Source organism: Alligator mississippiensis, chromosome 15, assembly GCF_030867095.1.
Source record: "Alligator mississippiensis isolate rAllMis1 chromosome 15, rAllMis1, whole genome shotgun sequence".
Taxonomy (NCBI): domain Eukaryota; kingdom Metazoa; phylum Chordata; order Crocodylia; family Alligatoridae; genus Alligator; species Alligator mississippiensis.
Window position 1 is genome coordinate 8,310,167 of NC_081838.1, and position 19,110 is coordinate 8,329,276.

Consider the following 19,110-nt stretch of genomic DNA (forward strand, 5'->3'; position numbering starts at 1 on the left):
TTTGTTCTGTCCACAATATTCAGCTTGCCTCTGGATTCACAAGGGCGTTGCAAACGATAAGTCCTTTGGAGAAGAAACAACTCCCCCCTCACCCCCCACCCCCAACCATTAACTACCATGCCAATTAAATGAGCTGGAATTCACTTGAGTTTGAACCAGCTCCATTGGAGAGTGGGTCTCACTTCTTTTAAGTGTAGGAAAAGCAAAGCCTTCAAGGATAGCTCAAGTTTATTAAAGCTGCGTCTGATCCAGTTTTCACCCCCAAAGTGCTGGAGATGTCTCCAGGAGAGGACCTTCCCACCAAAGTGCAGCCGAAGGGAGATAGGAACTTTCCTGAGCTGCTAATAAACGCGATTGCTTCCCAAAATCGCTGAATCGGGGCTGACCTGTGCACAAAAGACTTTTCCTATTTTACAAGCTGCCGAAAACAACCGTGTCCTACCAGTCTGGGGAATCGTTTCATGTTGGATACCTGCTCCTTAAAAATAATCAGTTGATAAATACAGTAGAGGGAATTCCTTCCATATATTTTTTTTTCCTTGCCTATCAATGCAGGCTGGGGCTTTTCCGTGTTTCAAATATATATAAACACAGCCATAAACCCACTGACAATTATGCATACCTCAGCACACAAGTCAATGGTGTGAAACCAACTTTTCCCTCCAGATTAGCGATGTGTTTTTCTTTTTTTATCTTCAAGTATGAGTGAGGCCAGAAGTATGAAAAGTGAAAATGGCGGAGGCAAAAAAAAAAAAAAAAGAGGGGAGGAAGGGAGGGCTGGTGGGAGAAGGGAAACACCATTTTACTCTAAAGCCCGCGGTGAAGAAGTTATTCAAAGTACTTGATTCAAAGGGAAGAAAAGGCAAAAGTTGGGAAACTTCCTTTTCATGCCTTTATTGTTGGTCATTAGCCTGCCTGTCTAGACTTCAAATGACACCTTGTTTATCTGTAAACAGAAGCCGAGGGCACTTAGGGAAATCTAACTGCTGAGTGGCTGGGAGAAGATCAAGGCTGTGGTCTCCTTGCTCATTATGCACGAAGCTCATGATGTCAAGGTCAAACAGACCGCCTAGTCACGGTCAAGGGTAATCCAGAAGTGACGTCATGGCTCTCTGACCTAATATCCCCCATTTAAAGGGGAAAAGAGGGAGAAAAGTGTAAGCCACCTCGACCATGTTTGCGACTTGGTACCAAGGGGTAATCCAATGGGAACAGGCTTGGGGAGAGGGGTGTATTTTGGAAATGCGGTAAGACCCTCCAACTCTGCTGGCGTTTATGGAGGAGATAGCGGGTGGTGAAACGCTTACTCCACGTTGCAGGGAAGTCACCAGAGGTGGAGATGGGGAAACACCCCGATCCCAGCCTGTGAGACCGAAACATCGAAAAAGCAGATCCGTGCCTATTCGTTCAATCTGTTAGCCTCCAACATGCCTCTCCCCAGGCGATCCACCTAACGACATAGAAGGGGAGATGCTTCCCCCTCAGCCTCCTTGATTTACCCAATGGAAAGTCTCTAAAAGGCTTCTTCAGAGCTCACGAATTGGGGGTTTTTTTAGGTTAGAAGAGCCCGATTCTGGCCTGACAGCCGTGAAAATCAAAGCTGTGCCCTTTGAAGTCCACAGGACTACCTCTATACCCACCCCCTCGAGATGGAGGGGGTGGAGTGAAGCCCATACTCACGGAGGCCAGCCGGGCACCCTGAGGTTCAGGGCACCTCCGACATAGTCCTGAGACCTCTCCCACCCGGCTCAGACCCCACCATCCTTCACCACTATCTTCTGAAGGCCCTAAGATCCAACCTGGTGCGTGCCTTATGCTCCCAGGCCCATTGGAAGGAGCTGGGAGAGGGGGGGAGGGAAGGGGGAAGAGCAAAATAAAGAATCTGAGAGCTACAAATACCCGGGACAACACCGAAAATGGTCAGCAAGTCTCTGTTTCCATCACATCCTCGAAGTCCAGAGACCAGTCCATGTTAGCTTTCAGACTCTGGTCTACTGGAGTTATGGATTGTGCTGCTTCATTACAACAGATAGATAGATAGATAGATAGATAGATAGATAGATAGATAGATAGATAGATAGATAGATAGATAGATAGATAGATAGATAGATGACAAAGACTCCAACACTTACTGGAACCCCTAATACCAGAGTAACAATGAACCATATTTGGGGAAATAATACAAATCCCAATATCCCCTCATTCCCTCCTCTCCTCCCCAGAGGATAATGCTGATTTGCTTTTCTGTGTGCATAACTGACTCCATACAGACTCAAGGCAAGCGAGAGCTCACTGCGCCGAAACTAGCTGCCCGTATCGCCTCCAGGTTGTGGTTCTATCTGCGCATTTGTCAGCCAACACAAAGACCGGGGAGAGATGTCACCCGAAACACGCCTGCCCTGGAACAAACCCGCTTCCAAACAGGACTTGGAAACGTGTTTCCCTCTTCAGACCTAAACCCGACCTGGGCGTAGAGACCAGACTCCGGCCCATGCCTGCCTTCGCCGACTGGAGCGGGGTATCAACGCGGATTCTTAGAGCAAGCGACGGGGACTGGCTTTCTACTCCCCTTCCCTGCCAAGACACCGTGTATTGAAGTCACCTCCTTCCAAATAGAAATAGCAATAGGGAATCCTCCGCATTCCCAGGTCCGGATCCAGCCCACACCGTCCCAAGAGCATCGGGACCCGATCCACTCCGGATCGCCTCTTCTCCCTGCCCCACTATCCAGCTGACCGCACCGTCGGGTGAACTGGGTCCCTTGCTTCGGGACCACATTCAGAAACGTTTAAAGCCAGGCTAGAAATTGCGGAAGACGCCTAAGCTGCTTGTGCTGGCCGGGCACACACACACCAATACCCGCCGTCACATACTCCGGTATACTCATAGCTGCATCAATACGCAGCGGAATAACACCCCCGCGTGTACACACGCGCGCTGGCTACTACCTATCGCGGATTTCTGGTATCCGGCCCTCTTGTTCTTTTTTTCCCACGTCGAAGCAGAGCTAACACGGCTTTGAGGTTGCGAAACTTTCTCACGAGATAACGCGCCCCTGAAAACAACCCCCGCGTTTTCTTTCCAATGCTTGGCTAATTCGCAATTAATTCACTTTGGAAAGTGTCCGGGGGAGTCTCCCCGGCTGTCTTTGCCTTTGAACGTGAAACGTGAGGCTCCCTACCAGAGCCCAACCTGTTGTCTGGTGGAGCAGCAAGCAGGCAGGGCGGAGATGGAGCTCTCTCAGCCGACATGAATCAGACTGGCTTTTGCAAAATCCACCTTGTGGAGGCAGTTCCGCCTTCCCCTGGCACTGAAAGGCACCCAGAAAAGAACCCCTCCAAAAAAACAACCCCCAAACCCTTTTTGGCTGGGTTTAAGCCCATTTCCGCAGGACGCATTGCTTCTCGCATTAGCCTCCACTGATGTGCTCCCTGCCAAAAAAATAAAGGGGTGGGGAAGAAGAAGGCTTCCCTCGTGTTACTTTAGCTATATCCACTCCTATTTTCCTGCGTCTCAGCTCCCAGCTCAGAAGTTTTCTTCTGGTCACCTACTCTTCTTCACATCCAGTTCCCCACCTTCCCTTCCAAGTCTTCTAAGAGCGCCTCCAAGCCCCCGCTTTCTCCTCGGAAGATTTAGAGGGGGATTTAAAAATAATAATCATAAAGACTATTCTGTCCGCGCACAAACACCTCGTCAGCGAGCCAACCTCAAGGCCAAAATGATATTTATTTTTAAGAAATGTAATCTGCATTCAGTACATATCATTTGGACACCACAATATTATGTACATATACAAGACATAAAAAAATGGTCGCTTTTACATATCGAAAGAACACTGTTGATGATTAGTCGATTTATATTGGGGGCGGGGGGGGGATAATCAACCCCAAGACAATACTGTGCACTTTCTATATTGTCAGTGGAGAACAGAGATTCCAGTTCTATGGCAGAGATATATAAACCCCCATGAGAACATACCAAAAAAAATATATATATTATATAGGAAGTCACTTTCCATCCACGTGTGACTTCAATTAGCGTTTTGTTATTTTTTTTAAGTGATACAGAATAATCATCATCATCGTAATCATAATGGGGGAAAAAAATGATTCTCTTCCCAACAATAGCAGCCTTTTCGGTCCTTTAGTGACGCCAGAAGATAAAGCTCATGTCTATGTTCTCCATACATTTAACACCAGCGGACGACAAGAGCCAAAAATATGATCGGTCAGTGGAGAAGGGCTATACAGTTATAAAGGAACATTCAGGTTTCAGGTCTTTTAACATAACTACGCTCTTTTTTTTCTTTTTTTTTTTTCCTTAAATATACACAGTTAACTGGACCAAGGGGTGTCGGCTATTCACAGTCGGAGGACGGATTCGGATTCAACCAAAAGATGCTCTCAGCTATGATCAAATAGACAGTCTATTATTTGGGTGGTGGTGGTGGTATTCTTAAATAATCAATGGAGCCAGCACGGAGTTCGCGGTGGATGTTCTTATCATACAGATCTACCCGATAAATACGTGTGTTCCTCTCTCTCTCCCTTCCCCCCCTCAGCCATTTCTATGTCAGGTAGCGTGGAGATGCGCTGATTTCGATTTACTGACTACCTTTTTCTCTTTCACCCTCCGGTTCTGGAACCAGATGGTGACCTGGCGCTCGGAGAGGTTGGTGGTGGCCGAAATCCGCCTTCGCTTCTCTTTGGTAATGAACTTGCTCGCTGCGTACTCCTTCTCTAGCTCCTTCAGCTGGATTTTCGTGTAGGGGACTCTCTTTTTCCGACCTCTCCGGTAGCTGCTCACTTCGGGCTGGAGAGGAACCACGTCTGGAGGGAGGAGGAGAGAAATAGGAAGGGTTACCCTGTGCCGCGGAAGGGAATGGAAGGGGGTCCGTCCTCCCCCCAGGAGAGGAAAAAAGGGGGTGCAGAGAGATAATTAGATCAGAGAGAGAGGAAAGCTAGCAAGCAAGAAACTATTAGACTTTTAAAAAAAGAAAGGCTTGGAAAGAATGAAACAGTGAGAGAGGAGAGAGGTAAGAGAAAAAGAAAGAACTAGGATGAAAGAGAGAATTAGAAAGTAGGGAAGAAAGAAAAGGATAAAAGGACGAGACAACGTTGGAAAGAAGGGGAAACGAGAAGGAGAATGAAAATTAGAGAGAACCCATTAGGAAAAAAGGAAGGAAGAAGGGAAGCTAGTGCAAGACTGAGTGGAATAATAACATATTAGTAGGGCGAGGGGGACTGTTCTGCCCGGATCTGTTGCTCAGGCTGGATTTTCACATACAGTCAAGGGGGCATCAAAGTCATTTCATAAAATACTCCCCCCCTCACAAGCCAAGGGGGCCTCCGACCAGGTGCATTTCAGGCCCGGCTGAACACTCCCTGCCCCTTTTCCTTTTTCTTTCCCTTCCCTTCCCTAAGCCCCCATCGGTCTGAACACCTCGCTCTTGCAGGACTCCCACCCGGCATAGGCGCCCTCATTAATTATGAGCTTTACGGCTCAGACCCCGGCACTTTGGGCAAACAAGCGCGTCTCCACTCCGCCCTGCTCCAGCCGCCGCTCGCATCATTTCGTCCTCTTCCAAAAAAGTAACCTGGATTTCCCACCACCACCACCCCAGCTCGGCTGCTACTTGTGCAAGTTGGGCTGGGGCTATTTAAAAAAAAAAAAAAAAAGACCTCAGATAAACGGGGGCAAGCGGGGTGTTGCGCTGCAGCCCTGCTTTCTCTTCCGATATGGGATCTCCCCTCGAGATTCAGCGCAGATCTGAATGCAGCCCATGCTCGCGTCGACTCGCATTACATCTGTCCACTGCCTCTTCTCCCCCCGCTATTGCAGTCGGGCCGGGAGGGGCTCCCCCAGGCCCGTCCATACCCGGCTACCGTGATTTTCGGACAAGGATCCCAGGTGCCAGCTGCCTCTGTGCGAGGCGCTTGCCTAGCCCCGAAAAAGCGAAGCGGGGGTCACAGCGGGCTCGGGTCTGGATCGTGGCTATTCATCAGTCCTTATCTCACCGGGATATCCTTGTGGACTACTTTGGACAGCTACTTCGCGGGCTGTTTCCCATCAGACCCGGACCAAGCCCTGCGGATTCCAGTAGGCCCAGGGAGAAAGCGGGGGGGGGGCTCTTGGAATAGAAATACCCCAGAAGGTATCAGGGCTGCAGCACTCGGAATAGGAACTGATGCCCACGACACCCCCATCTTCCCAGGGAATAGATCCGAAACCACCTTTTTTTTTTTGGCCCTAGATGTGACATTTCCCCTCTTTCTGCTCCTTTCAGTGCTCCCCAGATCACAAAGTTTGCCCTCTCTCCTGTAACTGGACGGGGGGGGGGGGGGGAGTGCACACACGACAAGGATCAGGACCTAGGAAACTGTTTTTTCACCCCAGCCCCCTGCAAATTGTAAATCTTTTTTTCCTGCATAGGAAAATCAAGGACTGCCCTCCCATCTTCCAGCCTTCCCACAAGAGCCGCTGAAGCCCAGCCAGTGGAGGAGGAGGGGATCAGGGACACCCTGCTCCACTCACTAGGGCACAGACACCCCGATACACCAGCGTGGTCCCGGTTACTGTGTGCTTCCCGTCCGCCTGCAGGATGGAGGCACCTACAGAGGCACGTTGTACGGGGATTGGGCAACCGCGCCGAGTCCTCGCCCCGCTGCGTGTCGGGCCTTGCTCCGCATCTCCAGGGAGGGGATCCCGGCAGTGCCCCATGGCACGACTGGGAAGCCCCAGGAGCATCCTCCATCGCCCCTCCGCGTGCTGGGGGTCCCGGCGGGCTGTCATTCATCGCGCCTTCCCTAAGCACACGGAGAACCAGGGCTGTATTTTCCCCTTCACCTTCCCTCCCTCTCTCCTCTCCTTTGCTCCCAACCAATATTCATGTCACTTGGCACTCCCGTGATTGCAATAGGATGTGTTGCACTGTCCTGAGACACTATTTTTTGGGGGGGGACACTAGAAAAAAAAAGCGGGGGGGCTTTCTCCCTTAGGAAATGAGGCTTCCTGCAGCTGGGGGGGAAGGGGGCTGCTTTGGGGAGCAGCTCCAGCGAAGTGCTGAAGCAACACGAGGTGTGGGGGGGGGGGGGGGAAGGAGACAAGGAAACTGCAAACTTACTTGGAAAGCGAGCACAAGGGTTTAGCTGGATTACTGCACCTCCTTACCCCTGCGTGTCCATACACATTGCCTCATTCCACAGAGATTTTTTTTTTTAAACCTGGCGGTTAGTAAAGCAGACAAGCATGCTGGATCGGAGAACACCCTACCTGGGAAAGGTGACTTCCAGAGATGGGTAGACTGCGACTGCTCTTTCGAGCAATAAACCTGCCCTTCCCAACCATTGGACAGAGCCCAATGCTGGTAGCCTTCCATGGGAAGCAAAGTGTCATGCCTCGGTTCTGGGTGGCTACTGATCCCGGGTACCACTGAGACGTCCAAGTAACCAGGGACCGCCTGGTAGGAGCTGGCAAAGCTGGGGTAAAAAGCAAACTCTTTGGCCCTTGAGGATAGTTCTTCGCTGGGGAGGGAACCGCTGGGTTCGGGGTACTTTTCTCCCGGGTGGTAGGAGCAAGGCTTTTGTTGTAAGTTCACGTTGTGGGAGTGGGACAGCCGGCACCCATAGTAGCTGCCTCCAAAGGGGTAGCCGTAGCTCAGGGTCGCGTTGGAGGAGGCTGGCGGCGGCGCCGGGCACTGCCGGGCAGGTTCTGGCGCGGGGATATCCGTGTAGACAGAGCCCTGGTGAGTCCCAATGGTGCTGGAATGGCGCCCCAGGACCGGGTGAGTGATTATATCCCTGCAGTGGCTCGCCGGGCAGTTCCCACTCAGCCCCTCCATGCCTGGGGTTTTATTCTGGGTATGTTCATTCGGGGTGTCCTCATAGACGTACATAAAGGTATCCGCCCAGCGTGGATGCAGGATCAGTGAAGTCGTCATATCATGGTCTGCCTGCGCTTTTTAAAACTCGACTTCCCAAAGAGAGACACCTAATTTCCCTAGCATATTGTTTACGCCGGAGCATGCGCAGAGCGGGCGCGCCGGGGCCAGTTCATTAAGAAATCCGCCGGGCCACGTGACCTGTAAATACTCCGCGATAAATCTGGCCCGGCCACGTGACCCGCCGCCAGCCCTATCTGCTGTTCCCTCCTGGCTTTGGGTAGGCAACGGGCAGCTCCCATTGGCTGCGTGGAGCAGAGAAACAGGAATCCTTAAAGGCGAAGGTTGCCACCCATTGATTGTAAAGAGGGAGCGGAATAAATAAAGGCGGGGGGGGGATGGGGTTTCACAATTTGGCCGACACAAAGAGCTGGGTTTAGCCGCTCTCCTTGCCCTCAGAAATCTCAGGGTGGGTTATTTATTATTTTTAAATAATGCTTAATTGGGACATTTTCCTATGCGGGGACGGGGAGAGAATCACATAGACTGAAGCAGCTCCCCTGCTCCCTGCCTGGGATCTCACCCAGGGGCTAATTGTTTGCCTGGATGCCCAGGGAGAACAAGGGTCCTTTATTAGGAGGGGCTAAGGGGGGGAAATATAATCATAATCATAATCAGAGAAATGGGATGAAGGAGGGGGAAGGATTTGTGAGCTGGCTGGTAGTTTATGTGCCCCCCCCTCCCCCATCATTCTTCTAGCAGACTCTCAGGACTGGGAGGTCTAAGAGCTGAGCCTTGCACTGGTAAATCTGCTTGCGTGTGTGTGTGTAACTCGGGAGAAGCGTGGGGTTTTCTTGAGGGGGGCTGTTGTCTGATGGGGGCAAAGTCCGGGCTCTTCCTTGCCAAAAAACCCCCAACCCAAATCCCCACCGTCGGGTTCATTATAACGCCCGGGCGATCCGGACCTGGTTGGGGAATGAACTGTCCTCACTTGCCATCAGATCCGAAGCAGCAGCTCGCATTTTGCACAGATCGTGGGACTGCCAAGGTTTAACCCATTGTCTGTTTGTTTGCAAGGTGCCTCTCTAGATCTCCTCTCTGCTGGGCTCTGTCCCCCCCACCGCCCCCGTTTTCAGCCCAGATGGACTGGAAAACATGAATTTAATAATGGATGTCTCCAAAACGTTTTATGCTCTCGCTTTGTGTATGAATCCAAACTAATAATACTTAATCTTTTGTGCTCAACAAACTGGGAAGGTTTAAAGGGGACTCGCCGTGATTATATTATGATATGATGTTATTAATGTTTAATACTTCAGTAATAAATATTTCAGCAACAATGTGGCTTGTGGAACAAAGGACAAGGGGGGAATCTAATGGTCCAGGGCTGATTTGTGTGGATGTGTAAAACACAATAAGTGCAACCCAGTTTATAAAACGTAAACACGATTCAAGATGGATGGATTATAATTAAACAGATGAAATAGAGAAATAGCAAATTACTTGGGGAGAGATTGATGGGGAACGATGTTTATATGGTAGGCTCCCCCCCCCCCCCCTTTCCTTTAGAGAGCAAAGTTCCCTGCTTTAAATTCTGGCAAATGAGAAATGTCAGCGTTTGATTTTATTTTATTTTATTTTATTTTTAATAATGGGGAGGTACAACAAGGGATCCCACGGATCCCTTCCCGGGCCAAAAAAAGAGAGGATAACTCTCAAGGCAAAGTCTTTTAGTGTCCCTGTCATAAGAAATCTCCAGGACAAAGTTGCAAGAGGAATTTATTTCCATCTGCAATCATCTGGGCTGCTCAGTCTCCCAACTCCGCTGGGTTTGGATGAGCCCAAACTGGAACCGCTATCCAGGGTTTCCAAGACTGCCCGTGTCCTGCCGTGGGATAGTGGCATCTTGGGTCGGATCAGTTCGGTCACGATGAATATTCCCGCATGAAACCGTCCCAAAGAGACCCAAAATGCCCCAGTTGGAAGTACCACCGTCAGCACACACCCAGCCCCAAGTACATGCCTCGCACTCGGATGAAATCAATTAGATGTATTCGCCGTAGATACTCGAAGAGCTGCAGGCTACATTTTAATTTTTTTAAAATAGATATCTGTATTTTTAAAAATAGCCATTTTGCTAAGGGACCTTCTCAACCTTCCAGGGGGGTATTTTTTTTTATAGTGTATTAATCCCCATCCCCCTCTCCATCAAAAGAAAGAAAAATACTGGAAATGCAGCAAACCAAATCCGGAAAGTAGCATTACAAGGGGCATATGTGGAGCTGGCGCTTTATTCAACGTTATGTTTTCTACTGGGAACGCTTCGCGGTGGATAAGGGGCATTAATTCCCAGAAATCCTTACCTAAAGTTAAAAAGAAGAGAGAGAGAGAGTCGAAGTCCAAGTTCAAGGGAAAATAGACAAACCGGTTCCCCGTGAATGTCTAGACAGACGAGGATGAACTTCACAGATAGCGTCTCAGGGACGTGCGGAGCTCCTGGGTAGCTCCTAGCCCCAGCGAAGGATGCTTGGACTCTCCAGGCAAGAAATCGGACCATGCAACACCTTAACCACAAGGAAAATCTACCGGTGATTAAAACAAATGAAAGATTTAACACAGAGAGAGGATTTCCTTTCGGCTAGCCACTTGAGTGACTTCATTTCAGGCAGAAATCGCCAGGAGACACCCTTCCTTAGTAATGCCCCGGGTAGCTAGTGGGCTGCATATACGAGGCAGACTTAGGCATCTATTCTTTTCCCTTACTTGGCCCGTTGTTACCTATCCTGAACAAAAGATCCTGTAAGCTTTCTATTATTTTTTAAATTTATTTTGAATCCGATTCCTCTGCTTAATTTTATGCCGTGGCTACGAGCAAAAGAGGATTTCCATGTTAAAAAGTTAAAGATTTATGTAAAGCCTGATAGAGGCGTAACCCATCATGTGTAACTGAGGGAGACTGCAGAAATGGTATCAAACCACCACGAAAAATAGACCCCTGTTTTTTAAACATTGAGGATATTAGGGTGTACTTCGTCCAGAAAGCAAGGAGAGTAATAAATACAAATAATAGCATGATCTCTTCCCCCCCCCAGCCCCCAGGTTTATGTAAGGGCATTTGCCATTCGGATTGCAATGAAATATAGATTTAATTAAACTTTGCATTTTACAGTTCCATTTATTATTGCATGTTGCAGACGGGAAATTAAGACCACCCGGTTGGAAGGCGCTCCAAAAAAAAATCTGCCTCGTAGGAACAGGGAAGGTGACATACGCGTTAAACTGTGACTGCAAAAGCAACCAGGAAAGGACAAGTCCCAATTTAACTGTGAAGGATGCGAAAATCCCGTCGATTTCCCTCTGAACCCCCTGTTCGCCCTGTTATCTGCCTCGCCTGAGCCTCCCAACTGCATTTCATTTCATAAATGGCTCGGTAGTATCTCATTGAAACGGGCTGATTTTCCTAAGATAGCAAGCTGGGGATTGATAGCAGGAGTCAATTCTAGTGGGTTAATTAACTGAAACCAGCTCAGGGATCTTTACACCTAAAAATAAAATAAAATATATGGAACTGCGTCAAGTGAAGGCGACCATAAATAAAAATCACCCGAAGAAAGTGAGCAATTAGAAATAATAACACATGTATTTCGCCCGGAATTCATTGGTCTGGGCTTGCTTGTAACCGTAGAAAATATTTGATTGCGAGTATTATGTGCGTGTGTGTGTATAAATGTGTGTGTATATCTATATATATTTATATATAGATAAATAGATAGATTTCTCTCTATATATCTCTCTCTCCATATATATCTCTATATGTGTCTGTGTATGTATATATACATATATATGTATATATGCATATATATACACACATACATACGTACATATACACACGCATATACACACACTTACATATATACACACACATTGCTGCTGTTATATTTTTACTGAAGTATTAAACATTAACAACATCATATCATTATATAGATGTATATAGATATATAGAGAGAAATATATCTATATATCTATATATGTCTAAAGATGGCTGTAGATATATCCATCTATATATATCTATATATAATAATATGATGTTATTCATGTTTAATACTTTATTAATGTTTAATACTTTATAGCTATATATCTATATATATATTTATCGATATAGATATAGATATAGATATAGATAGAAAGCGACTGTGGCTTTTTCAGATTTTTTTGCAGAATGTTATCCCCAGGAAACATGTTGCATTAAAAATGGACTTGGAAACTTATCACTCTAATTAATAATATCGCCTGCTTCATTGGGATCCCCTATTTTTAACCTGGATATTGCTCAAGTGAGGAAGAAGCGGCAGATGCTTCAGTGATTGGTAACAGCTTGGATCCTTGGGATTAGACCTCCACTTTTTAATAAGTTCTGGCCAGGGGAGTTTGCATCCTTATTTGTTCCTATTTCTCCAATAGAAGAGAAGACCGAAGAGAGATGAATTTCCCGAGCCATGAGGACAGGAGCATCATCCTTTTGGCGACACAGAGCTGTTTTGCAAAGACTCTACGTGCCAGCCAACTCCGAAAATGTAGCATATATTTCCCCCCGCCCTTGAAATGTGCTTTATTAGCTAAAAAAAAGAAGCTATGCCAGGGTGCAGGTGATTGCTAGAGACTCCAGTCCAGTTTCGGTGCAATGACTTGTGAAGGCAAAACTTTCCACAAGGCAGATTGCAGCGGGGCCGGTGTGCTTTTTGCAACAGGGAGCTGTTGCCCTGAAAATCCGGGTAGATTTTCAGGCACCTAAAAAAGGCCCACAGATATCGTAGGGTCAACTTGCCTCTCGCTTGCTTCTTCAGGCAAAGCAACCCAGGGCTGAAATGAAATGTCTCAACAGCTGATCAAATCATTCCTCCTGATCCTTGCCTTCTAGGGAAGGATTCCGGGTGGGGGGAAAAGGAAAGATGCTTTATTTGAATTGCTGGAGAGGAAGAGGCTGAGAAAAAAAAAAACCCAAAAAACACTTTAGCCTAAATCTGCTCTGTGCACATCTTTTGTTGCTATCCGAGCGATGGGGAAAGTCTCCCCACTGCATTGCTGATGATAGCTGGGGAGACTGATTCCCTTTGAGTTTTGGGAGCCCGACTCAAACATACGACAACCCTATTCCTTCTATTAAAAGGAAATCAGTTGGATTTTCCTCCATGGCTGTGTAACCCAATGCAAATAAAATCTATGTTCAGGGCTGGAAGAGAATGCTACGTTTCCATTGTGTATGTGTTGTTTGGGGGGGGGAGTGGGGGGGAAGAAAGGATGGAAGAAAGGATGGGTTGGTGTCACCAGGGTAAATACAACTCGAGGTTTGAGAAAGTTTGGCCTGAACATCTCTCTTGCCCACTGGACTACAAATTTAGTCGACCAACTATGCTACTGCATCTTCTGTTCTCTCCGGGGCTCCTAAGGGAAAAAAAAGCTTTCCCAGGCTTTGCTCTATTCTGCTTGGCATAAATAAATGCCAACGTAGCAGGATCTTTCCAAACTTTGGGGTGAGCCCTCTCTTTCCCATGACAGGCTGCAATGTTCCTGGTCCTTTCAGTTCAGACTTGAGTGACTCTAAGCAGCCGGGCTGGTTGGGTCGGGTCCAGCTCATGCAGCTGAAGTGCATCCTTGCAATTAAGTGGCTGTGACAAAAAACCGAAGTGCATTGAGGTTCCTGCCCCTGCACACAGATCGAGGCAGAGGAGGACACCCCCGTTTCGCTGCCCTGTTGCACTTGCAGATGGTTGTGCACGATAGACTGCGCAACCCCAAGCTTTCACTGCGCTCCTAATGAAAGGGGAGGCAGAGGTGCCCCCCCCCAGGAGCGCAGAAAGACCCGAGCAGGGTACTTCCCACCCCCTTTCTGGGGCCACAGTGGCGCAATGGAGTCAAACCAAGCACGATCCTGACCTGGAAGGGACTTCTCCTGTCTGGCCAGGTTCCTGTAACGTGTGTTAGCAGAGGCAGCTCGGCGAGACCCTTCCCTGACCCGCGGGGTTAAAACGTCGCTCTTGAACCCCTGGAAACTCCCAGTTGCTTTGCTTTCTGAGAGCCTCGTGCTTATTTCTCCACTCGTCAGCATTTATCCTTGCAGCTTTTCCCCCCTTCTCATTCCCCATCATGCCCCCCCCCCCACATGAAGCTAAGAAACCCCACCCCAAGGCCCCTTGGATGAACCAGAGAAGATCTACCCTGAGAAACGCTTAGGCATGGATTTGGAAAAGGCAGGTTTTATTGCTGTGGATATTTTTTTAATCTCTGCCCCTTCCACGCGAAATGGCAAAAGAGATGAATGAATGAATGAATGAATAAATACATGAATACCTCTCTGGCACGGTCATCTGATGCAGCTGGACGGCGCCTCCTGTCCTGGTCGTGGTTTGCCTTGAGATGGCTGCATCAAAGGAGGACTCCAGCTCGTGTGCAGGCTTCAGGACCCCCTGCACGCTACCCCAGCTGGCCCACACAGCCAAGTTCATCTCCCAACCTCCCCCCTCCCTCCCCCAGGGTCCATGGAACTTATCAGCTGGACAAAAGGCAGTTGGGGGCAGAGGAAAACCCATAGGCACAAATGCTGGGAACTCGCCCCTCCTTGCTTTATTTATTTTATTTTTTGCAAGGCTGAAGGAGTGTGGGGGGAGGGGGGAAGTGAGGGCCTGTTTGGTCAGGGCTCCGGAAGGCAAACAAATAAAATATCTCCTTCGATTTAGGGCCCTGTCTGGTCGGAAGTCCAAGTTCAATTCCAAGTTAAAAGAGGCGGTAGCCTCCCAGTCCTGACAAAGAGCAGGGGGTGGGGGTTGGGAGTGGGGGGCATTTGATCTTGTTTGTGTCAACAAATGATACCTTGGCAGGGTGCTTGTGACTGTGTATCATGTGGCCTGAGTCTTCTCCTCGCTGCAGCTAGGGTGTATCAGGTATCCCAGCGGCTGGGGTTGTTGTGGAGTGACTGTGTTATTTTATTTTATTTTATTTTATTTTATTTTATTAAACCAACTCCAGAGTCACTTTTGCTTCCCGGGACGTGGGATTCTTTCTCTTCCCGATGCCAACATAGCTCAAGATGCATTTGGATGGACAACTGTCTTGGAAACCTACCACCAGGCCAGTGTAAGACAACTTAAGTTCTCCTCTTTATCCAGCAGGTAGTTCTGGCCAGTATTATGGAAAGTCAGTTGTGTTGGAGGGGCGTGGGGTGAGGGGGGGATGATCCTCTCGCCTCCTCCAGAAAGGAGAATGAAATCTATTCATTGCTTGGTCCACTCGATCTCAAAATGAGCCTTGGAATAGGTCTAGTCTTAGAGCTATTTTGGGGATTGGGGGAAGCAACCAGTAGGCAATATAGTCATAGCCCCTCTCCAAACGCCACCCTTGCGAAGCAACAGAAGGGAGTTGGAGACATTACAAGCCGCGCTGGCACGAACTGAGCTTTATGATGCATTATATACGTAAAGATGTAAGTGATAAAAAAACCGTCTTGTTGCAAGATCTGTCGGGGGAAGGGGCAAATCGCTCCGAAAAGGGTTGCCTCCCTCGAAACTTTTAGAGAAGACATTGGGGGGGGGGGGGGGGGTTAGCCACATCGGTCAGAAAAGCAGGCCAGTCCAGTGCTAACACATAGACATGGAGAGGCGTAAATACACACACACACTCTGCTTATATTATATATATATACACACACTGCTTATATTATATTATATATATGTTGCATATATGCATATGCGTATATATGTGTGTGTATATGTGTATATATATACGTGTGTCTTTGTGTGTGTGTGTGTGTGTGTGTGTGTATATACACACAAATATAGATATAGATATAGCACCCAGCTCTGACAACAGACACTTGTGGGGAACCCCGTGTGTCTGTGCATGTGTGTGTATGCATGTGCATGTGTAGACACACGCGGGTTTCCCCAAAAGTGTCTGTTGTCAGAGCTGGGTGCTTTTTATCTCTCCTCGGAAACCTAAAGTCTGGTCTTTGACCAATGTCTGGGCAAAAAAAAGTCATTCCCCGCTGTTCCGCCAGGAACATGATTTTTGTCGTCTTCATCTCAGTAATCTAGAGTTTGCCTCTTTGCTTGGAAAGCAGAAAGATTTAGACTTTTAAGAAAAAAAGTTAGTGTCCTCAAACGATCTACCCAAATCCCCATAATTAGCGGGTCAGGCTGCTCTTGCTCAAGGTAAAAAACAAACAAACCCCGAGATATTAAATTAGGAATTATTCAGAGCTCCACAGTACAAATGTGGCTAAGTTACCCCCCACCCCACCCCCGCCGCCTGCCCCCGGAAGCAAACACATTCATTTGTGCAAATATGTGTGTGTGTGAGAGAGAGAGTGTGCATTTCAGCTCCCCCAGAGCAACTAAATCATATCTAAGTGCCTTCAAACTTTGGCCAAGTTAGAAGCCAACTTGCTCATTTATTTTGCCTGCAATTTGGGGGGTGGGGGGGGTACTCTCGATACTACTTGGCTTGAGATGTCTTCTCCGACCTCTACTTGATAAGGTGCCCTCTGACTGATATTACACCATATACCACCATAATTGCAGTTCTGGACGCACTGAGAATTCATAAGTAGTCTCCTCGCCTCTCCTCCTGCATGCTGGATGTGTCTCACCCATCCGCATCTGCCCGGAGAATGCATGGCAAATTATGAGGGGGGTCTTCTGCTCTGTCCTGGGGCTCTGATGGGCACGGAGTGTGGAGGGAGTCGAAGCAGTGACCAGCAAAATGAAACTTGAGTAGCAAGGTTAAGAGTGGGGAGAAAGGCTTGGATCAGCCACCTTCACCGCAGCCCCAGGGAAGTGTAGAAATGGGCAACCCGAGGGGCTTGGTCCTCGAGTATGTTGGAGAATAGAAAACTTCCTGGGAAAAGATGGTCTGAGTGTTTTGCATTCGTTTAACTTCCAGGGGAGATGGACGTTGATAGTTTATCACAACCTGCAATGCTCATCTTTCTGTATCTGACCGCCTATCTATCTATTGCATATCTATCTATGTATCTAGGCAGATAAGATTCTTTGGGTAAATCTGATAGACCAACTAAATAGTTGGAAAATTTTGTTTTAGTAAGCTTTCGGGTTTAAAAACCCTTCGTCAGGCTGAGGAAGCATCTGCAGTAGGTGTGTGCTCTCCTGGATGGAATGAATAGTAAAGAAGCCTTTACCAACACGGCTGCAACCCACACCCCTGTATCTCTATCTATCTATCTATCTATCTATCTATCTATCTATCTATCTATCTATCTATCTATCTATCTATCTATCTATCTATCTATCGCATATCTTTATCCATCTATTTATTTTATATCTATTTATTGCATATCTATCGATGTATCCATGTATGTATCTATTTCATATTTACCTGTCTGTCTGCCTGCCTGCCTAGCTCTCTATCGCATATTTGTCTATCTATCTGTCTGCCTTTATATGCATATAGGTTTTTAAACCCTTTATTATATATAGCTGGATGAGTAGAGAGACAAACAGAATGGCGATTGTGCAGCTTCCCACCCCCCACGAAGAACAGAGCTTTAATCTGGAGATTTCTCTAGGGTTTTCTCTCTTCCTGGCATCTTTTCCCTTCCTGAAATCCTAGGCAAGGGGTATACATTTGAGAGCTATACATGCGCTTGACTTGGGGATGGCATAAAGCGATGCGAAGTGTAAGGATCAGTACAAAGCCAGAAACGCTCGCGGCTTGGCCAGTCCGGATCTACCACAAAGGTCACCAGTTCTCCCGGGTCTGTCCTGTTCTGGCCGGTGTTAGTGGCGCAACAGCAGCGATCCTAGATCTGTCGGGGCTCTCTCTGCTCTGCCAAAATCGCCATATACAGAAGTTCATGTCCCTCCTGAGACATCCAGGTGTTGGCTTCCTTACACCGCGGACTGCGGGGTTTGGAAAGAGGGAGGGAGGCTTCTTGAGGACGACAGGATTTACTCTTCCTACGCAGCTAAGAACCAGAGGGAGCTTTCCCCTGAAAAAGTGCAGAAAGCTTGTGGTTATGAGTGTGTGTATGTGGGGGGGGGGGAGATATTTATTAAGTTTCAGGGTGTTTTAACGAGGCGTGGGTCACGGTAGAATCAGATTCCTTCTATCTATCTATCTATCTATCTATCTATCTATCTATCTATCTATCTATCTATCTATCTATCTATCTAATCTTCATCATCATCATCATCATCTCTCTCTCTCTATCTACTTACCGGTTGTTCATCCGCCCATCCATCCGTCTGTCTTTTAGCTCGTTCGGTTATCCGTGTGCTACCTAAGCTAAGCTGTCCTTAGTCCTTAAAGAGTTCAGGCACACCACCCCGCTTGACAAACATTTCTTCCTAGAGGTTTTCCATTATTTGGGATGTTAGTTTTTGTTGTTTAATCCAGCTCCTGGAACTCAACGAACCCACCCACCTATTTTCTATCCATCCATCCCGAATGAGTGGATTTGAAAACTTCGAAAGCTTCTTGGAAAAAGATCCCCGCCTATTCAATGCGAGAGGCAAGGATTTTTGGGGGTGATCTCTTCGACTGGCCCAGCTGCCTGGCTGGGATAGATCTAAACCGGCTTCCAAGTGCAATGCCTTCTTCCTCATAGAAAGGCAGCTCTTAAGAATAAAAATGCCCCTTTCTAGCTTAAAAGCACACGGACAGCTCTTTTGCAAATGCAGTGCTACTTTTATTTAACTGGTCCACGCAATGTTCATAAAAAAAGGATCTTTCTGCGAGAGCAGCGTGCATTTTCTGCAGTCAGATAGCAGCTCAGCTTTCCTCCCCGCTATATTTGAAATGCTTTTCCCTCCCCCTGATTTTCCCTAGATTCAAAATCCCCAGTGCAATCGCATCGCAGGGGTGTTTCTTTCCAGTAATGATTCTCTACCTGACACTCGTCCTTCTCTCGGAACCACAGACTAGAAATCCCTTCTCTCCCCAATTGTGTTTTGCTATAGCACTGAAGTGAGTGTTTTTTGGCACTAACTCACGGTGCTAACCACGCCGGGGACAACTACCCAAGTCTTCATCTCTTCCTCCCTGTTAGGCTAATCCCCAGTGGTTTAATAGGACCCCAGGATCTGGCCTTAACGCAGAGGATTTAATTTTGCATGTCGTCTGAAGACACCTCTTTTCAAGTCAAGGTGCAAGAGAAGCGGGATAGAGGAAATTCTAGGGTCTATTTTTTAAGGCAAATATTTGTTTTCATGTACTTGATT

General features: G+C 47.6%; 1 protein-coding gene across 1 annotated transcript; it reads right to left on the minus strand.

Annotated features, from left to right (window-relative positions):
* Window positions 1-3,707: 3,707 nt before the first annotated feature.
* HOXC13 (homeobox C13) lies at window positions 3,708-8,039 on the minus strand. Its single transcript, XM_006278444.3, has 2 exons — window positions 7,273-8,039; window positions 3,708-4,829 (listed from the first exon to the last, which is right to left on the minus strand). The coding sequence occupies exons 1-2, from the start codon at window positions 7,937-7,939 to the stop codon at window positions 4,573-4,575; spliced, it is 924 nt and encodes a 307-aa protein (XP_006278506.1). The 5' UTR covers window positions 7,940-8,039; the 3' UTR covers window positions 3,708-4,572.
* Between the last annotated feature and the right edge of the window lie 11,071 nt (window positions 8,040-19,110).

What these genes read in the sequence shown, in the direction of transcription:
- HOXC13 (XM_006278444.3), bottom strand. Translation starts at nt 7,939, where the DNA reads ATGACGACTTCACTGATCCTGCATCCACGCTGGGCGGATACCTTTATG. An exon ending in CTGGAAGTCACCTTTCCCAG is followed by an intron (nt 4,830 to 7,272) that starts GTAGGGTGTTCT and finishes TCCTCCCTCCAG; the next exon opens with ACGTGGTTCCTCTCCAGCCC.